The sequence below is a fragment of the Chamaea fasciata genome, unplaced genomic scaffold (assembly GCF_029207755.1).
Source record: "Chamaea fasciata isolate MVZ Bird 193981 ecotype frontalis unplaced genomic scaffold, bChaFas1.0.hap1 SCAF_2, whole genome shotgun sequence".
Lineage (NCBI taxonomy): Eukaryota > Metazoa > Chordata > Aves > Passeriformes > Sylviidae > Chamaea > Chamaea fasciata.
The window spans coordinates 25923768-25943035 of NW_027094087.1; the positions used below are offsets into that span (position 1 = coordinate 25923768).

Here is a 19268-nt window from a genome sequence, read left to right on the forward strand (position 1 = left end):
GGCTCCTCTTTTTCTTGAGTCTCTTGGGTCTGAAGCCCACGTGTGGCTGTGAGGTAGGTACTGATGGCCAAGGGGTTGGTTGGTGTAGTTTTTAAGGCAGTGCTTCCTAGGCCTTCAAGGAAACAGAAAAAGAACCTGGTTACTTGATCTAGAAAAATATTGGGAAAAAAGCACAAAAGTATTCAAATGCATGGCAGGGTACTGCAGAGAGGAAGGGAATAGTCAGCTGTCCGTGTCTCTTGAGAAAAGGACAGGACATAAATTACTGAGGCAGAAGCCTGACTTAAGGAAGACAGTTGGGGATTCATTTTGATCACAAGGGTAGTTAACTGCAGAAATTAATTCTCTGAGGAGGTTATTGCTTCTCTGGCAGGTTTTCAGAACAGCTCATGTTCTCCAGCACATTCCCTTTGCCAATACTCTCCGTCTTGCAGAGTGGATCATTTCTGGTAAACTTCCTTGCCCAAGCAGCCAAGCCAGACTGGCACTTACGTGATCCCCTGGGCATGGCACAGCAGTCCTGGGATCCTGCTTCACAAGGCCCCCGTGGCTTTTCAGAGCTGGATTTTCATAGCACATGGAAAACCTTTACATTGATTGATTGATTGATTGATTTCTCAGGGAGGGGCTGATGGTGACTCTTCCTGCAAATCATTTCCATTTTGATAGCATTTGAAGTTACTTTGCCATCAGTTTAATTGGTAAGACCTGTGTAACAGGAAAAAACTTAGAGACACTGTGATAAACCACAGTCCCCACTAACTGTTCTGTTTGTCAACATATTTCTTGTCTGTGCAGAGGGGCAGATAAAAATGTTGCAGAGAAGACTTATTCTAGATCTAGAAAGTGTGTTTCTTACTTTCCTTGGAGTATGTTTTCTGTTAGATTCTACCAGGATTGACTTGATTTCTTATGAGAATCTGCAAATTTTCCTTGTTTTTAAAACAACCAACTCAATTAAAATATTGTTGTTCTTGCAGTCACTGAATATCTAGTCAGTTTAGTCAGTTTTAATTTAAATAATGATTTGATTCCAGGTGAAGCTAAGTTCACACCCTACTCTAGGCATGTTAAATTTGAGGGTGAGTTATGCCCTGCACACTCAAATTTAGCTTTTTTTTCCTTGCTAGCCATCAATTCAGATCAACCCCAAGTGTTTTGCTATATCCATGGTCACTTCCCTTGCCCTGCCTCTTCCACTCCCAGTGCCCCTGGAGGTTCAGGTTTTGTGGGTCTCTGAACTTTCACCCCAGTGACAGCCTGAGGATGAAGCTGAGGCCCCAAGAACCATGGGTGGCCCAGGTGAGAAAGGTGTGGAGGCAGAGATGTTGCCGTGCCATGGCTTCATCATCTTCCATGATGCCTTTTGTCTCCACTTTATCCTTGAATACTTCCACGTATAAAAGTTATACAAATTATTCTTTCCTGAACTGGCAGTGTTATGAAAAATGCTTCAGCAGAATGGATAGTTCAGGTTGGGGTTTCAGTTCTAGAGAATTGTGATATCTTTGAGTAAAAAACATATGTCCAAGCTCATAAACTTAAGTCCAAATTGAGCTGTTCGTGATGTTAACGTAAAGACAGTTTGCTTGTGTAAGTCAAGGGAAGTGATTCATACAATTAAATATGGAAGTTTGATAGATTCTTACTGCAAAGATCTTCTGCATTTTTATAGAAATTACTTCTGCTTTTTCAACATGAAGAATAATTCTGCCCTGACAGTTCCCTTCTGTTTTTAAAACTTGCTGAACTAAAACATAAGCCTCAACTTTACTATATTCTGGAAATACCAAAGATCCAGGTCTACTTTCTTGAATATATTTTCTCTTTCAAGCCTTTATTTGCCATCTATTCCATCAGTGTTGTATCCATGAAACCTTTCAGGTTATGCTGCCTTAATTGTAGCAACTTCAGGGCAATACATTTCAGAACTTGCTCCGGGGAGGGTCAAGCATCCCACAGCTGTGAGCTCCATGACAGCACAGACACAGCCACCGTGGCTGGAATGCTCTGCAAGCTGCATATCCACAGCATCGTTTTAGGGCAACTTAAATTTAAGCTGATCTGGTTGGAAATCATTCACAGTAAAATTCCAGGTTATTAGCACATTATTTGTGCTTAGGAAAACTCCTGCTGCTTTCTAGTGAATTGTGTCATGTGGAATGCAGCTTTAGAGTGCTGCTGTTAAAATGTTGGGTTTATAGCCAAGCAAACGTGCAGTGTTCCTAAATGTGTCTTACTTCCTGCCCCTTTCTCCTCTGTGTTGCTGAAGCATTGCCATCATGTTTGGTCTCTCTATGTCTGTGATGTTACTGCGCGCAAATTCATGCTGTAAGTGTAATTCCTTTACTGAAAATTTCCCTTGACATTCAGAGCTTTGAATGCTTTTCTGACTACATAATTTTGAAAGTGACAGATTTCTCTTAAAATGTAAGATGATGGTCTTACTCTGGCAAATGTTTTAAATAGTTCCATTGGCCTCTGTTAGTTTGGGTGTTTGGGATTAAAACTTTTAGAGTTCTCCAAGTGAGAAGAATATAAACCATTCCACTTTTTTTTTCCCTAGAATATATTGATTTCCATGTCAAAAAGGTCAACTTCTGTATATATTTCATAAACAGATCAATTACTCATTACTGTAACACCAGCAAAGAAACTATAAATAGCATCCAAGGCACTGACAATCAATTGCAAAACTCTTCAGTAATGAGTGTAAATATTTGCTATGAAAATGTTGATCTTTGTCACTGGTAGGTTTGGGTTTTTTCATTCCTCTTAACAAGTGGTACTTCTGTTTTCCTGATTCATAACTTCATAAAGAAAATCACTTTATTTAGTCCTAATTCCACTGTTTTATAAAAATCCCAGTAGCAATTTCCTGGAAGATATGATTTGTGAGGATGTGTTCCCCTTACAAAGCTTGAGTGCAGTTGAGAATAGACAAGTCAGAACATTCCCCCGAGCACGGCATACATGTGGGGTTTTTTAATTCCATGGGAAAGTGAGGAAATTCTGATTTTATTGCTGCTGAGCAAAAGGAAGTTAAAAGAAGAAAATACCTCTGCAGCTCTTCGTTCTGTACAGGTGGCAGTTGAAAAACATAGAATAAAACATTTACTCAAACAATCTTTTGAATTCTCAGAAAACCCCCAAACCCCAAATTAAATCTTCCCCCAGACACCAGTGCACTGCAGCAGGGCCCTCTGTGAGGCAAGGAAGGGGCTGGGACAACTGCTCAGGGCTGCTTTTGCATAAATGTCATGATGATGTTGGGTTCAGTCTTTCCTGTCCTTTTGCAGTGCATGTGCCTTCATGGCAGTGGGTTGCATTCCCAGTGCTCCAGCACTTCCATGGAATCAGAGCATCCTCACACGACAAGCAGCACTGCACTGTTCACACACGGATGAACACAGGGGAAGACTCAAAAGCAGTGGCTTCCTTTTTTACCTGCATTTGCATTGAAGTGTCCTGTGTGTTTTTTCATGAGGTGGGAAGCAGCTTAGAGGGGTTTTGGTTGCTTTTAAGTTGTAAAGCTTCTGTTTGTACCCTGCTGGCTCATCACCTGAATTTAACAACCAGTCCAGTGTCACAAAGGAAGTTGGTTCCTGAGTTTCCATCGGCAGCTCATTAACCCAAACCATGCATAGGAGGGGCCTGAATGAAAACATTTTGAAATAAGCAGAGCTACTCTTAAGACAGCAGTGGTGTTTATTCTGTGTGGCCTTGACCCATGGAATACAGCTTTTTGAAGTGCACTGACTGCAGGTAGTAATGCTTTAGAGCCGTTTATCATTCCAACAGCAGCATCTCCCAAATTACAGTCACTGCTTAGCTCTCAGGGGCCACTGCATCCCTCTGATGGTGCTCTCTGCTGCCAGCTGCAGAAACAGCCTGGAGACCTATCTAGGAGAAAAGAAAAGCCAAAAAATCTGGGTGCGCAAGAGGAAGAGAAGAAAAGATGTGGTGATCTGAGGGGCTGTGTGGGACCTAATGGATCCTGGGAGTTGGATATGTGCCTCTCAGAGAAAAGGGAATACTGGGCTTCTTCAAAGCAGGAAGCAATCTAGAGACAGGAGCACATTTATGAGACAGTGCCATTTAGCAGGATGTTCTCCAGAGGAGAAGACGGAAACTTCTGAAGAGCTTTTCACAGGTGAATGTCTTGTCCCCTGGCTGAAGCACCAAGTCCAAATCAACTCTGGCCTATGTTACAAGGAAATGATCCTAGTTCAGACTCCTGCAGAAAGATGTAGAGACATTCTTGCTACACTCATCATGCAGACTGAGAAAAGGAGAATAGAACAGAAAACCTGGAATATGGTGGCTGGGTTAAGGATTGTTACAGACTGCCAAGTCAACTTTGAGAAGATGGGATGTCATTTTAAGACAGAAATCATACTAGCAAAGGATTTGGTGGTTTTTTTAAAATTCCCAAGGCAAGTGCTTTTGTGTTTCTCCAGGATACAGTGCCATGCTTTCTAGATGAAGAATTCGGGGTAGAATCTCTTTGAGAAAAGAGTCCCAGGGAACAAGACTCAACTAAATTTTATCCTGAAATCTAGGAAGAGGAGAAATTTCTACCTTGCTTTAGAGCCAGCCAATAAAGTCACATAGCAGTTGCAGACTTTGCTCTTCGGATATGTTTAATGACATCGAATTTTGGCATATGTCTTGCTGATCTTTGGAATTTCAGTTTGAGTAGTGTATTTCATAGAAGATGGCACAGTATGTTCCCAAAAGTGTCCTAAAGATTATATCTGTTAGTGTCAGTTTTGCAGAGATGTATTAGTTAACTGTACTGCACAGGAGTGAGGAACATTTCTTGTTAATTTAGGGAGGGAGAAAGCTTGATGACACATGCAAATGGCACATCATATATTTTAAGTTCTGTGTATGTCGCCTACACTAACTGCATTTGTCCTTTCAACATCTTTCTTAGCTTGAGCACCACCATGTTTGAATTTTATATTACTGTGATATTAATACACCTGTTAAAGAGAAGATTAATTACATAATAGCATTTTTATTAAGGATCAGGTACCCTTTGGGAGAAAAAAAGAAAAAAATATATACATATATGGAGTCCTGATGATTTCTGCCTTCATGTCTTCCTTTCTTTACCTGGCAGCTGTCAGTGCTCAGGAAGGAGTTGGGCCAACTCATTTCCTGCAGGAGGAGTAAAAAGTGCTTGGGGTTGTGGGAGACACTAATTCTCAAGGTATTAGCAGCTGTGTCCGTAGATGTGCCAACAATCCCAATTTATGCAGCTACATGGTGCTGAGACAGAACTAGAGAGCTACAGCAGTGCCTATGTGAAAGTGGAAATGGGGCAAGGGCAGCACTTGGAAGTTCAGGTAAACATAAGCTTCTCTTCCATGAGAGTGGAACTGAAGTGCCAGGACCAGCTGTCCTGTGAAAGTCCTCTTTGACAAGTTACAGATGCCCCCAAAGGACAGAAGGTGGCCCAAGTGTGAAAGAGTAGCAGGAGAATCTGCCCCAACCCTGTGTGCCAACACTTAAGGCAGAAGCACGTGCAGAAATACTTGGTGTGGTTCCAGCAGTGCTTCGCCCTGGTTCTCTCCATTCTTCCCCAGGGAGCTGCAGTGTAGGGATAACTTCGAACTGAGGCATCTGGGCAGGGGAATGCAATGCTGCAGTTTGTTGTCTGAGGAAGAGATTCACTGGCAAAGCTGCTGCTCTTGTGGAGCACAGGAACCATGTATACAGTGTGAGGATTAGCTCAGTTTTAAGCTGGAGTATGTGAGAAAGTAATTTTCTAATTTTATTCTTCAACCATTACTATTCCTCTTTTTAGATACTTCTCTTGGCTCTGAAGAGGTGACTCTCTTCTGAGCTATAAAAAGGGCAATTTTGTACCAGATACAGATCAGCTCCGTAATGATAGGTTCAGGAGCAAGACCTTTATCACAGATCCAGTACCTTCAACTATTTCTCTACCTCCAGTTATTGTTGTTGCAAAAGAGCATGTGGGGTTTCCAATTATCTGATCCCATTTTTAACTACAGGTTGGTAAAGAGCAGCACTGGCATAAGTTGTTTCGCCAGTGCTGTGCAGCAGCCAGCCCTACTCCCATCTTCCCTCTGGCTCCTTGACTCTTCAGGAACTTTTTAGCCCTCTGTGCATTATAGCCTCTGATGTTCCTGCCAGTGCCAGGAGCTCCCTCACACAGCTTCGTGCTTCCTGCCTGGCACTAGGCAAAGCAAAGCAGAGCTCCTTAGCCTGTTCATTGTTACCTCTCTCTGAAAAGCTCAGAGAGAGTCTCTGTACCTGGGCACTTGCAGTGGGGGGAGCACAGCTCTGTCTCCAGCTGGCTATCAATGCTGCCTGCTAAAGCTTCGGCACTGCCAGCTCCCTTTGCAGTTGTTGCCAAGGGCACAGAGCGGGTTTCTCACTTCACCCCTTGGGAAGCCAGAGTGGATTTGTACCCTGAAACATTTTGGAGACTGAGTTCAGTTCAGCAATGGGTGTCTTATCCCCAGGGAGCAGTTATTAATACCTTCACAGTAAATGATGGCTGTGAATGCAGTGCTGGAGTGTCCCAGTGATGGCAACAAGAGCAGAGTAGGGGACATGTGCTCTGAAGCTGGTAATGACATCTCCCTTCATGTCCTGCAGCAACGAGATACATGGATTAATTCTAAATGCATTGGTAACATATGGGCCTAAAATTATTTTGTGCTATTTAGAACAAGTCCTTTGAGCTAAGGCTGTTGTAAATTCTAATTAGTCCATGCTAATCTCCATAATAGGCAGCTATTTCTAATGCAGATCTAACTGATGATGTCTGACAGCATTTTCCGCACTTATTTATACACTGGCAGCAAGCTGGTATCATGCTAGGGTCAGAATGTTTGCTCAGGTTAAGAAAACTTTATTTTCTGTACTCAGCAGGAAGTTTGTATTTACTGCAGGCTTGTGCCTGTTCCTGGAGCAGTAATTTATGCCTGTTTGCTTGTATTTGTTTGTGCAGAAAATAGGGAAAACTCCTTCAGCCGTTCCCGAAGCTCCAGCGTGTCCAGTATCGACAGGGACTCAAAGGAGGCGATCACAGCTTTGTACTTCATGGAGTCCTTTGCCCGAAAGAACGACTCCGCTGTTTCCTCCTGTCTCTGGGTTGGAACAGGACTCGGAATGGTCATAATCCTGTCCCTAAATCTGCCTGCTAGTGACGACTTACGGCAGTCAGAGCCTGTCGTGGTGTCACCAAGTGGTGAGAGTGCAGCTCTTTTCCTGCTTTTTATCTGTCTTGGTACAATGGGGCAATAACTGCATGATTTTGTACGGGCTTTTGGGCAGAAATGTCTCAAAAAATCAAGTGGTCACTCACTGAGTGGAGGGCACACAGGTAAAGATGCTCATGAGGGACCAACAATTTTATGGACTGAGACACTTTGGTTGTGTTAGTTCCAAACGTTGCCTTGTGCAACAGGCAAAGTTCCGTATTTCTTATGAGGACAGGGAAATTGGGAGACTTCCTTCATATTGTGAAGTTACAGTCCTGTTTACAATTCTGTCTGGGATTCTGCAAACAGTTTGGCTCTCTTAGTATCAGAAAGCTGCAGAGAAGCAGAAGGGAGCTCAGGAAAGGAAACAAAAATGTTGGCAGGTTTCTGTACCAGGAGAGATCCTTGGCTGAGTGAGTGACAGATGGTGTAGCAGAGAGAACAGAGGGCTGAGAGGTCAGGTCTGAGGAGAGACAGCATGTGCTTAAAAAATGGACAAAAAAGGGAGAATACACAGAAGCAGAGGTTTCCTACCCCAGTTTGTTTAGAAAAACAATGCTGGAAGGTCACCAGACATAGAGCAATTTTACTGCTGGGGAATAAATATTCTACCAGCATAATGTAGAGAGAAACAACAGGCCACCTTCAACAGCATGTGTTATATCCATCATTGTAGATATCAGCTGCCTGAGACCTTTCCAGTTTGTTCACTTTCTCATGTGGTCAGAAAGAACAGAGCAAGCACGCCTTGTCACCTTGGCTGGATCAATGTGTGTGCTGTGTTTACAAAAGCTGACTGTCAGCTGTGCTGTGCTGACAACCAGTCTGGCTGTGGTGCCAGTGCCAGTGAGGGGAAATTCTGTTCTGCAGGCACCGTCCTGACACTGAAGGGAGCCGTGCTGACCTTCGCCTGCTTGGACTGCATGGGGACATTGACACACCGGCCCTATGAAGTCTGGAGGGACCCACACAGCGCTGATGACGGTGACAAAACAAGGAAAAGGAAACTTGTCATGCATTCCCCTTCCTCCTCCCAGGATATGGGTGATCATCAATTTGCAGTCATTTGTTCAGAAAAACAAGCCAAAGTCTTCTCATTGCCTTCCCAAACATGTCTTTATGTCCACAACATCACCGAAACGTCCTTTTTATTGCGAGCAGATGTGGTCACCCTCTGTAACAGCGTCTGTCTGGCGTGCTTTTGTGCTAATGGGCACATCATGACACTGAGGTACTTATCTAACTAATCTTGTGGCAAAACTAAGCAAAGAGGTGGCACAGTGCTGTCATATTCCACTTGTGTTTGCTCCAGAGTGCCTGATGCTCTGCATTAACTCCCTGGTGGGTGCAGTTACTTCCCTGCCTTGACACAGCCACCCGATCCTTGGGCTGTCTCCACGTGGGGAGTTAAGGCAGGCAGGTGCACAGAAAAGCAAGCTCCTGGTTTTTTCTAGTAATCCCCTACCTCTGACAGTTGATGGCTGGTGATTTTTAACTGTGATAAAAGAAAGCCCTGATAATTTTGCTCAGCTATGATGGGTCAGGTATAGAGAAGTATAGAACTCAGCCACAGAAAGGGTTCTGTTTAACCTTTGTGAAGTACCAAGCCCCAATCTTGGCACTTCTGAAGATTTTCTGTTCAGAGCGCTTGGTTTCCCTTCCTTGTCCCCTCCCCCAGGGAGCTGACTGTGCAGTAGCCCTGTAGTTGTACCTTTACCTTGCTGCACCCTCTTTCCCTGGCCAGGCCATTTAAATTTGGGAAAGTACTGTCCAAAACAGCAAACCACGGGAAGCTGGAGGACAGCAAAGGCCTTTGTCCACAGTGTGGAAGCAGGACCCTGCCAGGCCTTTTCCTACAGATGTCCCTGCAGGCCTTGCCCTGCAAATGACCCAGCCATGTGGCACAAGCTATCCTGTGCCACATGCACATCCCTTATCCAAACAGTAGCAGAAGCCTCAGGGCCATGGAGGCAAGGCAGCTGAAACTTCTCCATGCAAGCAAACAAAATACAATGGGAACACAGCATTGTTACAGCAGAATTTTTCAGCTTAGAGCTGTACTTTAACTGTTGCAGTTATGAAGAGCATAAAGTGAAGTGTTGGTTTAAAATGCAGGCACAGAGCAGGCGTGCCATGTGTGGTAGCTGGTGACTAACCTGAGAATCTGCTTCTCCTCAGCTTGCCCAGCCTTCGCCCGCTGCTGGACATCAACTATTTGCCTGTCACAGACATGAGGATAGCAAGGACCTTTTGTTTCACTAATGAAGGGCAGGCTTTGTACCTGAGCTCTCCCACAGAGATCCAGCGCCTGACATACAGCCAGGAGATGTGTGACAATCTGCAGGTAGGGCTCACACCTCACTCTGGTGCCTCTGTGTGGCAGGGATGGTGGCCTCACTCATCAGGGCTAGATTGGCGCTGATAAGGGCAGTGCTGCAGGGGCGGGACACGTCTGTTCCTCTCCACTTGCCCTGACTGAATGGTGCCATAGCAACAGAGAGGGGTCAGCAGCTCTGTTGTTCTTTGGGCTTTTTCATGCACTGTCACCTGCACCTGTGCAAAAAAAACAGTGTTAGAGATGGGCTGGTTTGGTTTGGTTATTTTACAATGAAAATGCAAATGAAAATGTCATTTACTGAAGAGAAGGAATTGTGAGAGGTTACAGGGAGAAACATGAGTAATAAAAGGGAAAAAAAAAAAAAAAAAAAGAGGGGGAATAAGTTCTGGGTTATGTAATTAGCAGTGAACCAGAATGGAAGTATAAAAGAAATGGTCCTGCCAGCACTCATTATGCCCTAGGGAATAACTTGTGCTGAGCTGCTCAACTCACATCACAGCACTGTCTGTCTCAAGTCTGAAAAGGCACTTTGAGGAGCGAGCATTGCACACCAGCTTTTGTGCACCAGAGAGGAGATTATTTTGCAAGGAGCCAATTTTAAAATAATCTAAAGGTTTGACCGATGCATCTTAGACTATGGATCTACAGCAAGAGGCTGTTACAAGCTAGATTTTTTTTTTTTTTTTTTACCAGCCTTAACAGCATCATGCAGCTACCAAGCAAAGCCCTTGTTTCTCTGTACTGCTGGACTATGGCTGGTTTTATCTTGGCTTTTATGCAAAAAAAAAGGTTTGCATGGTCATTATGTGTGTACAGAAAACAGATGACCCAGTATCACCTGCTACCCGGGAAAACAAAGCTGGGCTGCATGAGAGCTCCACTTGGGCTCCAAGGGCTGCAGCAATTTTTCTCCCCCGAGCAGGTGACAGTGCAGAGGAGCAGTGGCTGTGAGTCATAGCCCTGTCCTCGCACTCAGCCCCCAGGAGCGAGCGCTGTGTGCAGCACAGCAGCTGGATCTGCCTGCTGAGGCTTGGCTGAGCAAACACTGAGCTCAGCAACAGGACAGAAGCTGTTCCCAGTGCACACAGCCCCCTGCTTTCAAACACTAATGGGGCTGCACACTTTTCCCATCAGTTTTTTTCCAGAGAGTCGGCTTTTCCTGGTACTGCTGCAAATAAATCTGCGCCTGACATTTGTTTGGAGTGACTGCAGAGCAGTGCCTTCAGCAGATGTGCTTGTTTAGCATTGCTGATGGCACACTAATGGGGTGGGAGAAGGTTGTAGAAAAGTAATGAATTTTGTTTTAAAAGAAAAAAAAAAATCAACTAAACAGCAAACCACCAAACTCTGAATTGCTGGCAAGCAGTGAACACAGGTGTGCCATAAAAAGAAGGTAGAGTGACTGCCCAGCCTGGCTGGGCAATCACTAAAGCAAAATACATAATACTCAACAAATTGTTTATTCAATTATAGTGTCACCTCTGCTGTTCCTAAGCAAAATGTGACCTTATCACTGGTGTTTTCATTCGGTACTAACTGCAATTTTTTTTCTCTGGTAACAAACATGGGACTGGGCAGTGACAAACCAAGTCCCTTTGAAAGCATGAGTGAGTCCAGTTAGCTCCAGCATTTGCCAGAATACACAAATATTGCCTACACCATATGGTTTGCACAACAGACTATTTTAAAACTAGTTGATTAGATCCAGTGCATGTGGCTTGTTAATGAAAATCAAGAAAACACCTAGAGCCACTTTCACCTCACTAACCTTTTACTTGGATGTTTTTCTGGCTTTACTAGGACATGCTTGGGGATTTGTTTACTCCTGTGGAAACACCAGAAGCCCAAAACAGAGGCTTTCTCAAAGGACTTTTTGGAGGAAGTGGACAAGCTTTTGACAGAGAGGAGCTTTGTGAGTAATTTATTGTTTGGGGGGTTTTTTTGGCAGAAATTCATTCTTGAGATCCTCTGCCCTTGTTATCAAGGAATGGAGCAGTACACAAGATTTAGACGATTGATGAAAAGAGAAAGTTGACCTAGTGGAGGAAGGGGAGGGTCCTTGTCTGCCATTCCATAACTCCTTCTCCTTGGCAACTTGTCTTGATCAGCTGAGTGGGGGGCGTATGACTGCACTGCCGACATGACGGTGACAGAGCAAAGCCTTTCCACACGTGCCACAAGCCCCTCGAATGATGTCGCTGCTGCAGGGCTGCAGCTCAAGATTCAGGAGCACTGACAGAACCAGGCCAGGAGCTCATCCCTGTCTCTCTGCCTGCCCATTTCTCCTTTGCAGTTGGCGAGGCCACGGCAGGAAAAGCCTCCCGCAGCCTTGCCCAGCACATCCCTGGATCCGGCGGGATTGAGGGCGTGAGAGGAGCCGCAGGTGGGGTCATTGGGGACCTGACTCGTGCGCGCATTGCCCTGGATGAGAGAGGGCAGAAGCTGGGCGAGCTGGATGAAAGGACTGCCAGCATGATGGCCAGCGCAGAGGCATTTTCCAAACATGCACACGAGGTAGGAGCCCTGGCACCCACACCCTGGAACTGGGAACTGCCAACCCTGCCACCCAGCCCTTGCTTCCCTTTGGGAAAGCCAAGTGCCCTTCCCTCCCTTCACCCAGTCGTGGTGTTGGACGTGTGTTCATGTCAACTGGCACGGCATTGTTCCTGCTCCCAAACTATCAGAATGCCAAAAATAAACTGCCATTGCACATTTCCAGAAATGAGCATCCATTGTTAGCCTCTGAATTTAGAGCATGGCACTTCTCATCTTGTCTTTCTCACTAATTCGTTATGATTTGTTTTTTTAAGCCACTTAATGCAGCACATCCAAGCAGTAGGGCAGAAAACAGGTAGGTGGATGAGTGTAAAGGAACCTTTACAGATCTTATTGGGAAGAGGAGAACATTACTAGTACAGCCCTGTGGTACTGTTATGTAGAATAGGCCTTGCCAGGAATAGGAATAGCTTCTGTCCTTGGAGCTGGAAATGGAAAGCTTTTCCATCCCACGCTGTTAAGACTGGGAAAACTAAAGTGATTTTTCTTGAAGATAAAACAACATCAAAGCATACTTCCCAAAATGCACGTTTTTCATTTAATGTGCATCACAGCTCCGGACAGGACCTTTACATTTTTATTGGCTTTTGTAAGTGTGAGGCAGAAAGAACGTGGCCTGAAATGCAAGACGTTTATATAGTCAGGGCATATCTACTATGCTTCATAGATAAGTGTCTTTTCATTCCTATAGAAAGCAAGTTCCTTTAATTTTTGAAGAAGAAAAGTAGCTAAAGCTCCTCAGGAAAAATCTTCTAAAACCAGCAACAGCAGGTAATGCTTTTTTAATGTGATGACTATGAAATTAAATAGAGATCTCAGTGGACTCAAGACCTGCTGGCATTGTTAGTGAAGTATTGGATTGTTCTGCATTTATTAATTCTGAAGTTTGACACTTACTAAACCTAGGTCATGTGTGGTCTCTCAAATGCAGGGCAGTGTTTGATTGCCATTTGTTTGGTTTTTTTCCCCATCTCTGTAGGTGATGCTCAAATACAAGGACAAAAAGTGGTACCAGTTTTAGACTTTCAAAGAAGCTGCTTGTGGCTTTATTAAGAACACTGTTCAGGGAAGCAACCTTTATTCCCAAATTTACCAGTCACTGGCCAGAGACAGTTTTTTCTCCTAGAAGATGTTTTCCTGTTACTATTATTGGATTCATCACAGTGGACGTCAAGGAGAAATTTTACAGACCGTGGGACAGAAGCTGGAATCGTGAGGGTCTTTCCAACAGCTGACTCATGGGGTGGCCAATTTTTTCCCAAAAGGAACTCAACCATCACTGTGGCATGTAGTTTTTCAGAAGCTGTAGGTATGAACTGTGGGGAGTGCGTCTGGTTAAAAATATTCTGTACAAACTCGAATGTTAATGCACTTATAAAACTTTGCATGACTAATTGCCAACTTAAAAAAAAAAAAAAAAAAAAAAAAGAGAAAAAGGAAGCATGTTGTGACCGAAAAAAATGGGATTTATTTCTATTCTGAGGAAAAAAAAAGAAAAAACACCTTAAATGACAAAAATCTTTATTTTTTAAAAGTGACATTATAAAAGGCCAGTACATTTCAAGCATGTTTGCTACTGTTCTCCACATAAAAATGAGTTGAGCTGCATTTTCTTATCTGCTATTTATTTCCCTTGAAAAGCCTTGTTGAAAAGCAGTGTTCTTTAACTCCTACCAGAAAAATAAATAAATTTAAAATCCTATCCCCAAAATTTAACGATTTTGCAGGTAGCTGGACAGGCACTATCTGGAAAGGTCATTAAGATGTGCATAGATGGTTTATTTGCAATTCAGAGCACATGACACATCACCCTAATCTATACTTTTTAAAATGTGCTCTAGATTCATCTGCTGTCCTTGAAGGGGGGCCGTGGCACTTTTCATCCCTGTGGAATCTGTATCACTTGGTTGCCTTATTTCCCAGTAGCAGGAATAGAAAACCAGCTTTGGAAACCATTTCTTCAAGTTAGGAAAGGCAAGATGGGAAACCACAGTCCCATCAAACACTGCTCACAGAGGCTGCTTAGCAGACTGCAGAGCAGCTTAAGTGCTCAGCTGAAACTACGGAAGGGGACCTGCACAGAAATCCCCCTAAAACCTGTGAGAGAGAGGTCAGAGCTAGGAACACTACACAATGGGCCAGGGAAGAGCGTGGAAAACTATTGTCAACATATATATGGAACACAGATATAAAGTGACAGCATGGGTGAGTGGCAATTTGTACTCTGCTCACACTGCTACAGGTAATTTGCTTCTGCTTCAAAGTGGCTTGTTTGGTTTTTGCAGTGAATGCTGCAGAAAACTCTGCAACCTGCAGCCACAGAAGAGAACAGTAAGCTGGATTTATTGCCTATCCTGCTGGAATGCTGCACCCTATCCTGCAAGACTCACTGCCACACAGGTCAACTCTTAGGTTAGAAATTTTTCCAAGACTGGCTTGGAAACAAGGCACTGAAGGCTTGTTTTCATGTGTCTGGACATAGTTTCAAATTAGAAAAAAGGAAGTGAGGAAAAACAGCCTTTAAATTTTTTCTGTTAGAGAAGTGTAACATCCTCTGTCCCCTCCAAGGAATCCTGATGGACACTGATGGAGACAGGCACCATCCCACTCCCACCTAGACCTTATTTCCACCAGTGTTTGTATCATCTGAGTGTCAGATGATCCCTCTCAAAGATGTCTTTTCCATCTCTTTCCTTTAGCTACAATAAAATACAGTCCAGGAAGTTGCACCATCCAAAGTCTGGTCCACTGTACAAGGTAAAGGGTTGGAAGAGATTTGAGGTGTAAAGTTTTAAATTCGCGTTGTGGCAGAACAGAATTTCAGATTTACGGGATTTTTACTTTTTGCTGTAGGCAAAAATCAAAATCATGGCCCTGACAGCTCTAGCTCAAGTGAGAATGACTCCACAAGTTCCTCTGGCACAGGAGAAACTGCTCTATGTTGCGAGAACTGTAGAAATTTGCACAAAGGTCAAAGCCTAAGCACTGCCTGAGTGTCTGCTGAGAGCCAAGGAATTGGAATTGTCTGTGACCCAAGAGGGTTTCTCTGTGTGTATGTGTGTAAGGATATGCCAAACTTGCCACTCTGATGCCAATAGCAACTGGGTTGTGGAATTCCTTCCAGGAGCTGAGTCACAGAAGTAACCAAGTGTGCCTGTGAGGGAGCACTGCCCTAACCAGGCATGGAGAATGAGAAATAAAGGAGAACATTACAGCAATTTGATCCTCAGTTAAACCTGTGTTTACCGGCCCTGTACTCTGGCCTATAATTCAGACCCACTGGTCTCTGGGCAACAAAATCAATTGGGGCAGGATTCAAACTGTCCAGCAGCCAGCTTCTGTTCCATTCTGCCCTGGTGTGTGGTACAGTCAGAAGCAGCCCCACAGGCTAATTGGAATCATGGGATCTCTGAAGGAAATTTAAGAGCAACTTCTAACTGCCAATCACCGTGGCTCACCCAGAGAGAAAAGTGTCCTCAACAAGTCTTTTACACAAGTCCCAACTGACTCTGGCTGCCAACAGTCTCTAGTTTAACACCAGGGTGAAAAAAAAAAAAAACCAAACCTGCCAGTAGATTTCCATTTGCATTTTTATGCAACAGAGAAATGAGAATTTAGCAGCCCTCAAACTCACAATTTTTAATACTAGACTTTTAAACAATTTTTCTCTAGTACTCCCTATCAGGTCACAGCTTTCCACTCTTACATATTTTACATATTTCCAGGCAGTTACCAATTACTATTTCTGTTAAGTTCACCACTTGTGACTATAATTATCAATTTTCTTGTAGTCTGTAGAGATCTAAAAAGTTGTATATGTTTGTATATAGAACATTCTATATATATAATATATATATGTAATGTATATGTTGTATAAGTTTGTTAGTGCACACTGTTAAATGCTTTCTATCGAGATTTACCATGTATGTGGAAAAAAACCCATCACTTAAAAAGTTCAATGAGGGAGGAAAAACTCTTGCCTGGGTGATTTATTGTGAAATGAGGGGGAGTGTGGGATTTTTGCAAGGCTTGCCCTGAACGCTGCCCAAGGCTGTCAGTGACAGGCATGAAGCTGCAGCATTCCCAGCAAGGAGCACAGCATCTGACTCTGAGAAAGACTGTAGGACTGTGACTGGTTGGAGGAAAACCAAGGACATTGGCTGTCACTGGATGTTGAAATCTTTCTGTGCTTTCACCTTTCCCACTCAGACAGCACCACCTCAAGCAAAATCCCAAGCTTAGATGTATCTTCAGCCTTGCAATCCTCAGCTACACCGGGCCAGACTGGTTGGAAATATTAGTTCAGTTTAAAATGCTGTTTGTTCATTTAGATACTTGTTCTCTCACGTTCTTCTCTCCCAGAGCTCTGTCACAAACACATCCAAAACCAGTTACACAGAACTTCCAACAGCACACACACCTTTGGGTTTGACCAAATGTTTGTAATCTTATGTCTAGTGCTGTAGATAGACAGAGAAAATGCATTAAATTAGATTATTTATAAGTCTGCAGAGTTGGCAAGTCTTCAATGAAGTACAAGCTACCTTATTTATTAATAAAAAAATTAAATCCATTCCTAGAGCTTTAACTTCAGTTGCAAATCTTGAATTAAAAGACATGACAATTGAAATTTTGAGAATCAGGTTTTGTTTTCTATAATTACCTGTGGGGGAGGGGGTTTAAGCTTTTTTACAGTTCTGCAGTTCAACTATCTACATCAATTAGTCATTCCCCCTTTCACACCACAGTGTGTGCACAATGCAGGTGGGCATAGAAACCTTTTTTTTTTTCCCCCCCAACAGAAACCACTTCAGAGCTGCATCCAGCCTCAGGCCTCCATATATAAAGTGTGTGTGTTGCAGCACAGATGAAGCCCCAGTTTTTGGTTAATTATGCCCCTCCAATAGCCTGGGCCCTGCCCATCCATCATTTCCCATAGCCTAAAGGTGAATTCAAGCACAGCATATTTCAGTCCTGAATGTTTTTTCGCCTTGGAAGGCTCTGGTAAGAGCACACTCTCTCTCATGAAGGAACTGCGTGTGGACATTCGTAGTCAACTCTTCCTCTTAGGTGTATAAGCAATAGTCACGTAAATGAGTGTTTCCATTCATGTGTTTTGTTTTGTGATTAAATCAACAAATCAAACGTTGTACTTTTTTAAATAGCAACAAATATTCAGATTCAGTGTCAAGGAAATGTGGGCTGAGTATGTGTGTGGTTTGTTAACGAGTCATTACCTGTCTCTCAGAACGAAGGCTGATCTGGGGTGAACCACACACTCCTGTGCTAACCATGTCCTGTTTCCACAGGTATCCTAAATCAGTATCACAAAGCTAAGGCATCTTAAAGTGAGGCTGTTTCGAGCCCCCGTTAACAACCAAAAAAACCAAAAAAACCGAGGGAAAGAAAATAAAGGAAAGAATTGATACTAGTTGGTGTAATCTCTTTTTTTCCCAACTTCTACTCCTAGATTCTTTATAGTATTTCAAAGGTGCATGGTTTGTGTAGAGCCTTTGGTTGCAGTTTACACTTCTCATTCAGGAATACAAAAATGGGAGTCGTGGTTGTTGCTGGGGTGGGGATGGTCACCTCCCTTCCCCCCAGCAGCTCCGCCATGCCCCAGCTGATGTTGCCACGCTCCATTGCAGGGAGCTAGCTCACATGGAACTCCTGCCATACCAGCCCCCAGGGAATGTCACCAGCCTTGAACCCGGGCTACCTGCCAACCAAGAGCCCCTTCCTGTCACTCCCACGTCAGGCTGAACGCAGCCATCCACACGCAGAGCTCTGGGAAGGGCAGGAGTGAGCTCAATATAAGGGCTCTTCCCCAGAGCACGTCTGAACTGCTCTGCCAGAAGCCCAAAATGTCAGCCAAGGGTGCTGAGCGCTCCCATCTCCCTCTTCTCAGCTATGTAAAACTCTCTGGCTGAAATGCAAGCAGCATGGGAGAAAGGACCAAAAGGACCAAACCAGATCAGATTACCAGTGCCATTATTTGTCACCTGCCAGTCACGGCTTCCAGTAGGCAGGGAGAAAAGGAAAGCTGCAGCGGAAAGACCAAGGCAAAACAAGCTTGTGGTCTGCATGTGAGGAAAAGGACCAAGAGGTTGCAGCAAACACCAAAGGTGTGAGTTCCTGCTACCAACTTCTGCCCCATACCAGAAGCCAGCTGAATGCAAGTTTGAGTCATTTTGAGCAGAAAGCAGATGGCAACCAACCAGGCCAGGGCTGTTCAGCAGCCCCAGGGAACAGGCTCTCCCCGTGAGGAGCTGGGTCCTGCAGGTTCCCATCGTGAAGACAAGGCACTCCCAGTGACCACAGCTGTTTGCCAGGACTGCATCCCTACTGGATTTCTTTTTGCAGGCAGACACATCCCTGCTGGTGCAGGAGCCAGGCAAGGGCAGTGCAGGGCACGTGCAGGGCTGGGCTGCAGTAGGAATTCTGTGTGCACCAAGGGACAAGGCTGTCAACAGCTGTAACAAACAGAACTTACCCCTTCTGCAGCATTCATCTGTCCTTGTGCTAGGCTGTGCCAGCTGACAGGAGGCTGGAATGGGCTGTGAAGAGAGAAACGCACAAACAAGCAACACCACCAGGTGCATCCCATCTTGACTTCACAGAGACTGAGACTAACCTGCGCTCTCGTTATCAGGTCCTGAATTAATAAAATGCCCTCAGCCAATCAGGGGTGGGGGGAAAGGAGCCCTGAGGCAAAACCAGGTAAGTCACGTGAGCAGCCAGGCTCCTTCTTACCACCTTCAGAAAACAACAAATCCTTTTCTGCAGTTCTGGACAGTTTCTGCCTCTGCTTACCTGACTTAGCCCTCTTCTGCTTCCACTGCTCAGTCTCGCTAAGAGTTAAAGTCTAATCAGAATTGAGGAATGTAAATAGCAGCAATCAGAAAACAGCTCAGAGCCAGTCCTAGTAACACGACTCAAACGCCACAGCGGCTACCTCTTATCTTCTCATTTGCTCCAAATTACTGCTTAATTAAAATGAACCCATCGAGTTTGTTAGTCAAAATAAGTTTGGGTACATGTTAATCCCCTTACTGATTAGCATCACCCCCTTCTGAGAGCTTGCTGAGAAATATGTGTGAGATCCATCCTTTGGAAATTCTGAAGGCAGT

General features: G+C 44.2%; 1 protein-coding gene across 5 annotated transcripts in view; it reads left to right on the top strand.

The window, feature by feature from the left end:
- Positions 1-17569, top strand: part of STXBP5L (syntaxin binding protein 5L) — a 184445-nt gene extending 166876 nt beyond the window's left edge. For all 5 annotated transcript variants that reach the window (XM_066175315.1, XM_066175316.1, XM_066175318.1 and 2 more), the window contains 6 exons: positions 6992-7231; positions 8115-8475; positions 9423-9588; positions 11383-11494; positions 11876-12096; positions 13118-17569. In XM_066175315.1, the coding sequence (XP_066031412.1) occupies positions 6992-7231; positions 8115-8475; positions 9423-9588; positions 11383-11494; positions 11876-12096; positions 13118-13159 (1142 nt within the window). In that variant the 3' untranslated portion in view covers positions 13160-17569. The remainder of the gene's footprint in view (positions 1-6991; positions 7232-8114; positions 8476-9422; positions 9589-11382; positions 11495-11875; positions 12097-13117) is intronic.
- The last annotated feature ends 1699 nt before the right edge of the window (positions 17570-19268 follow it).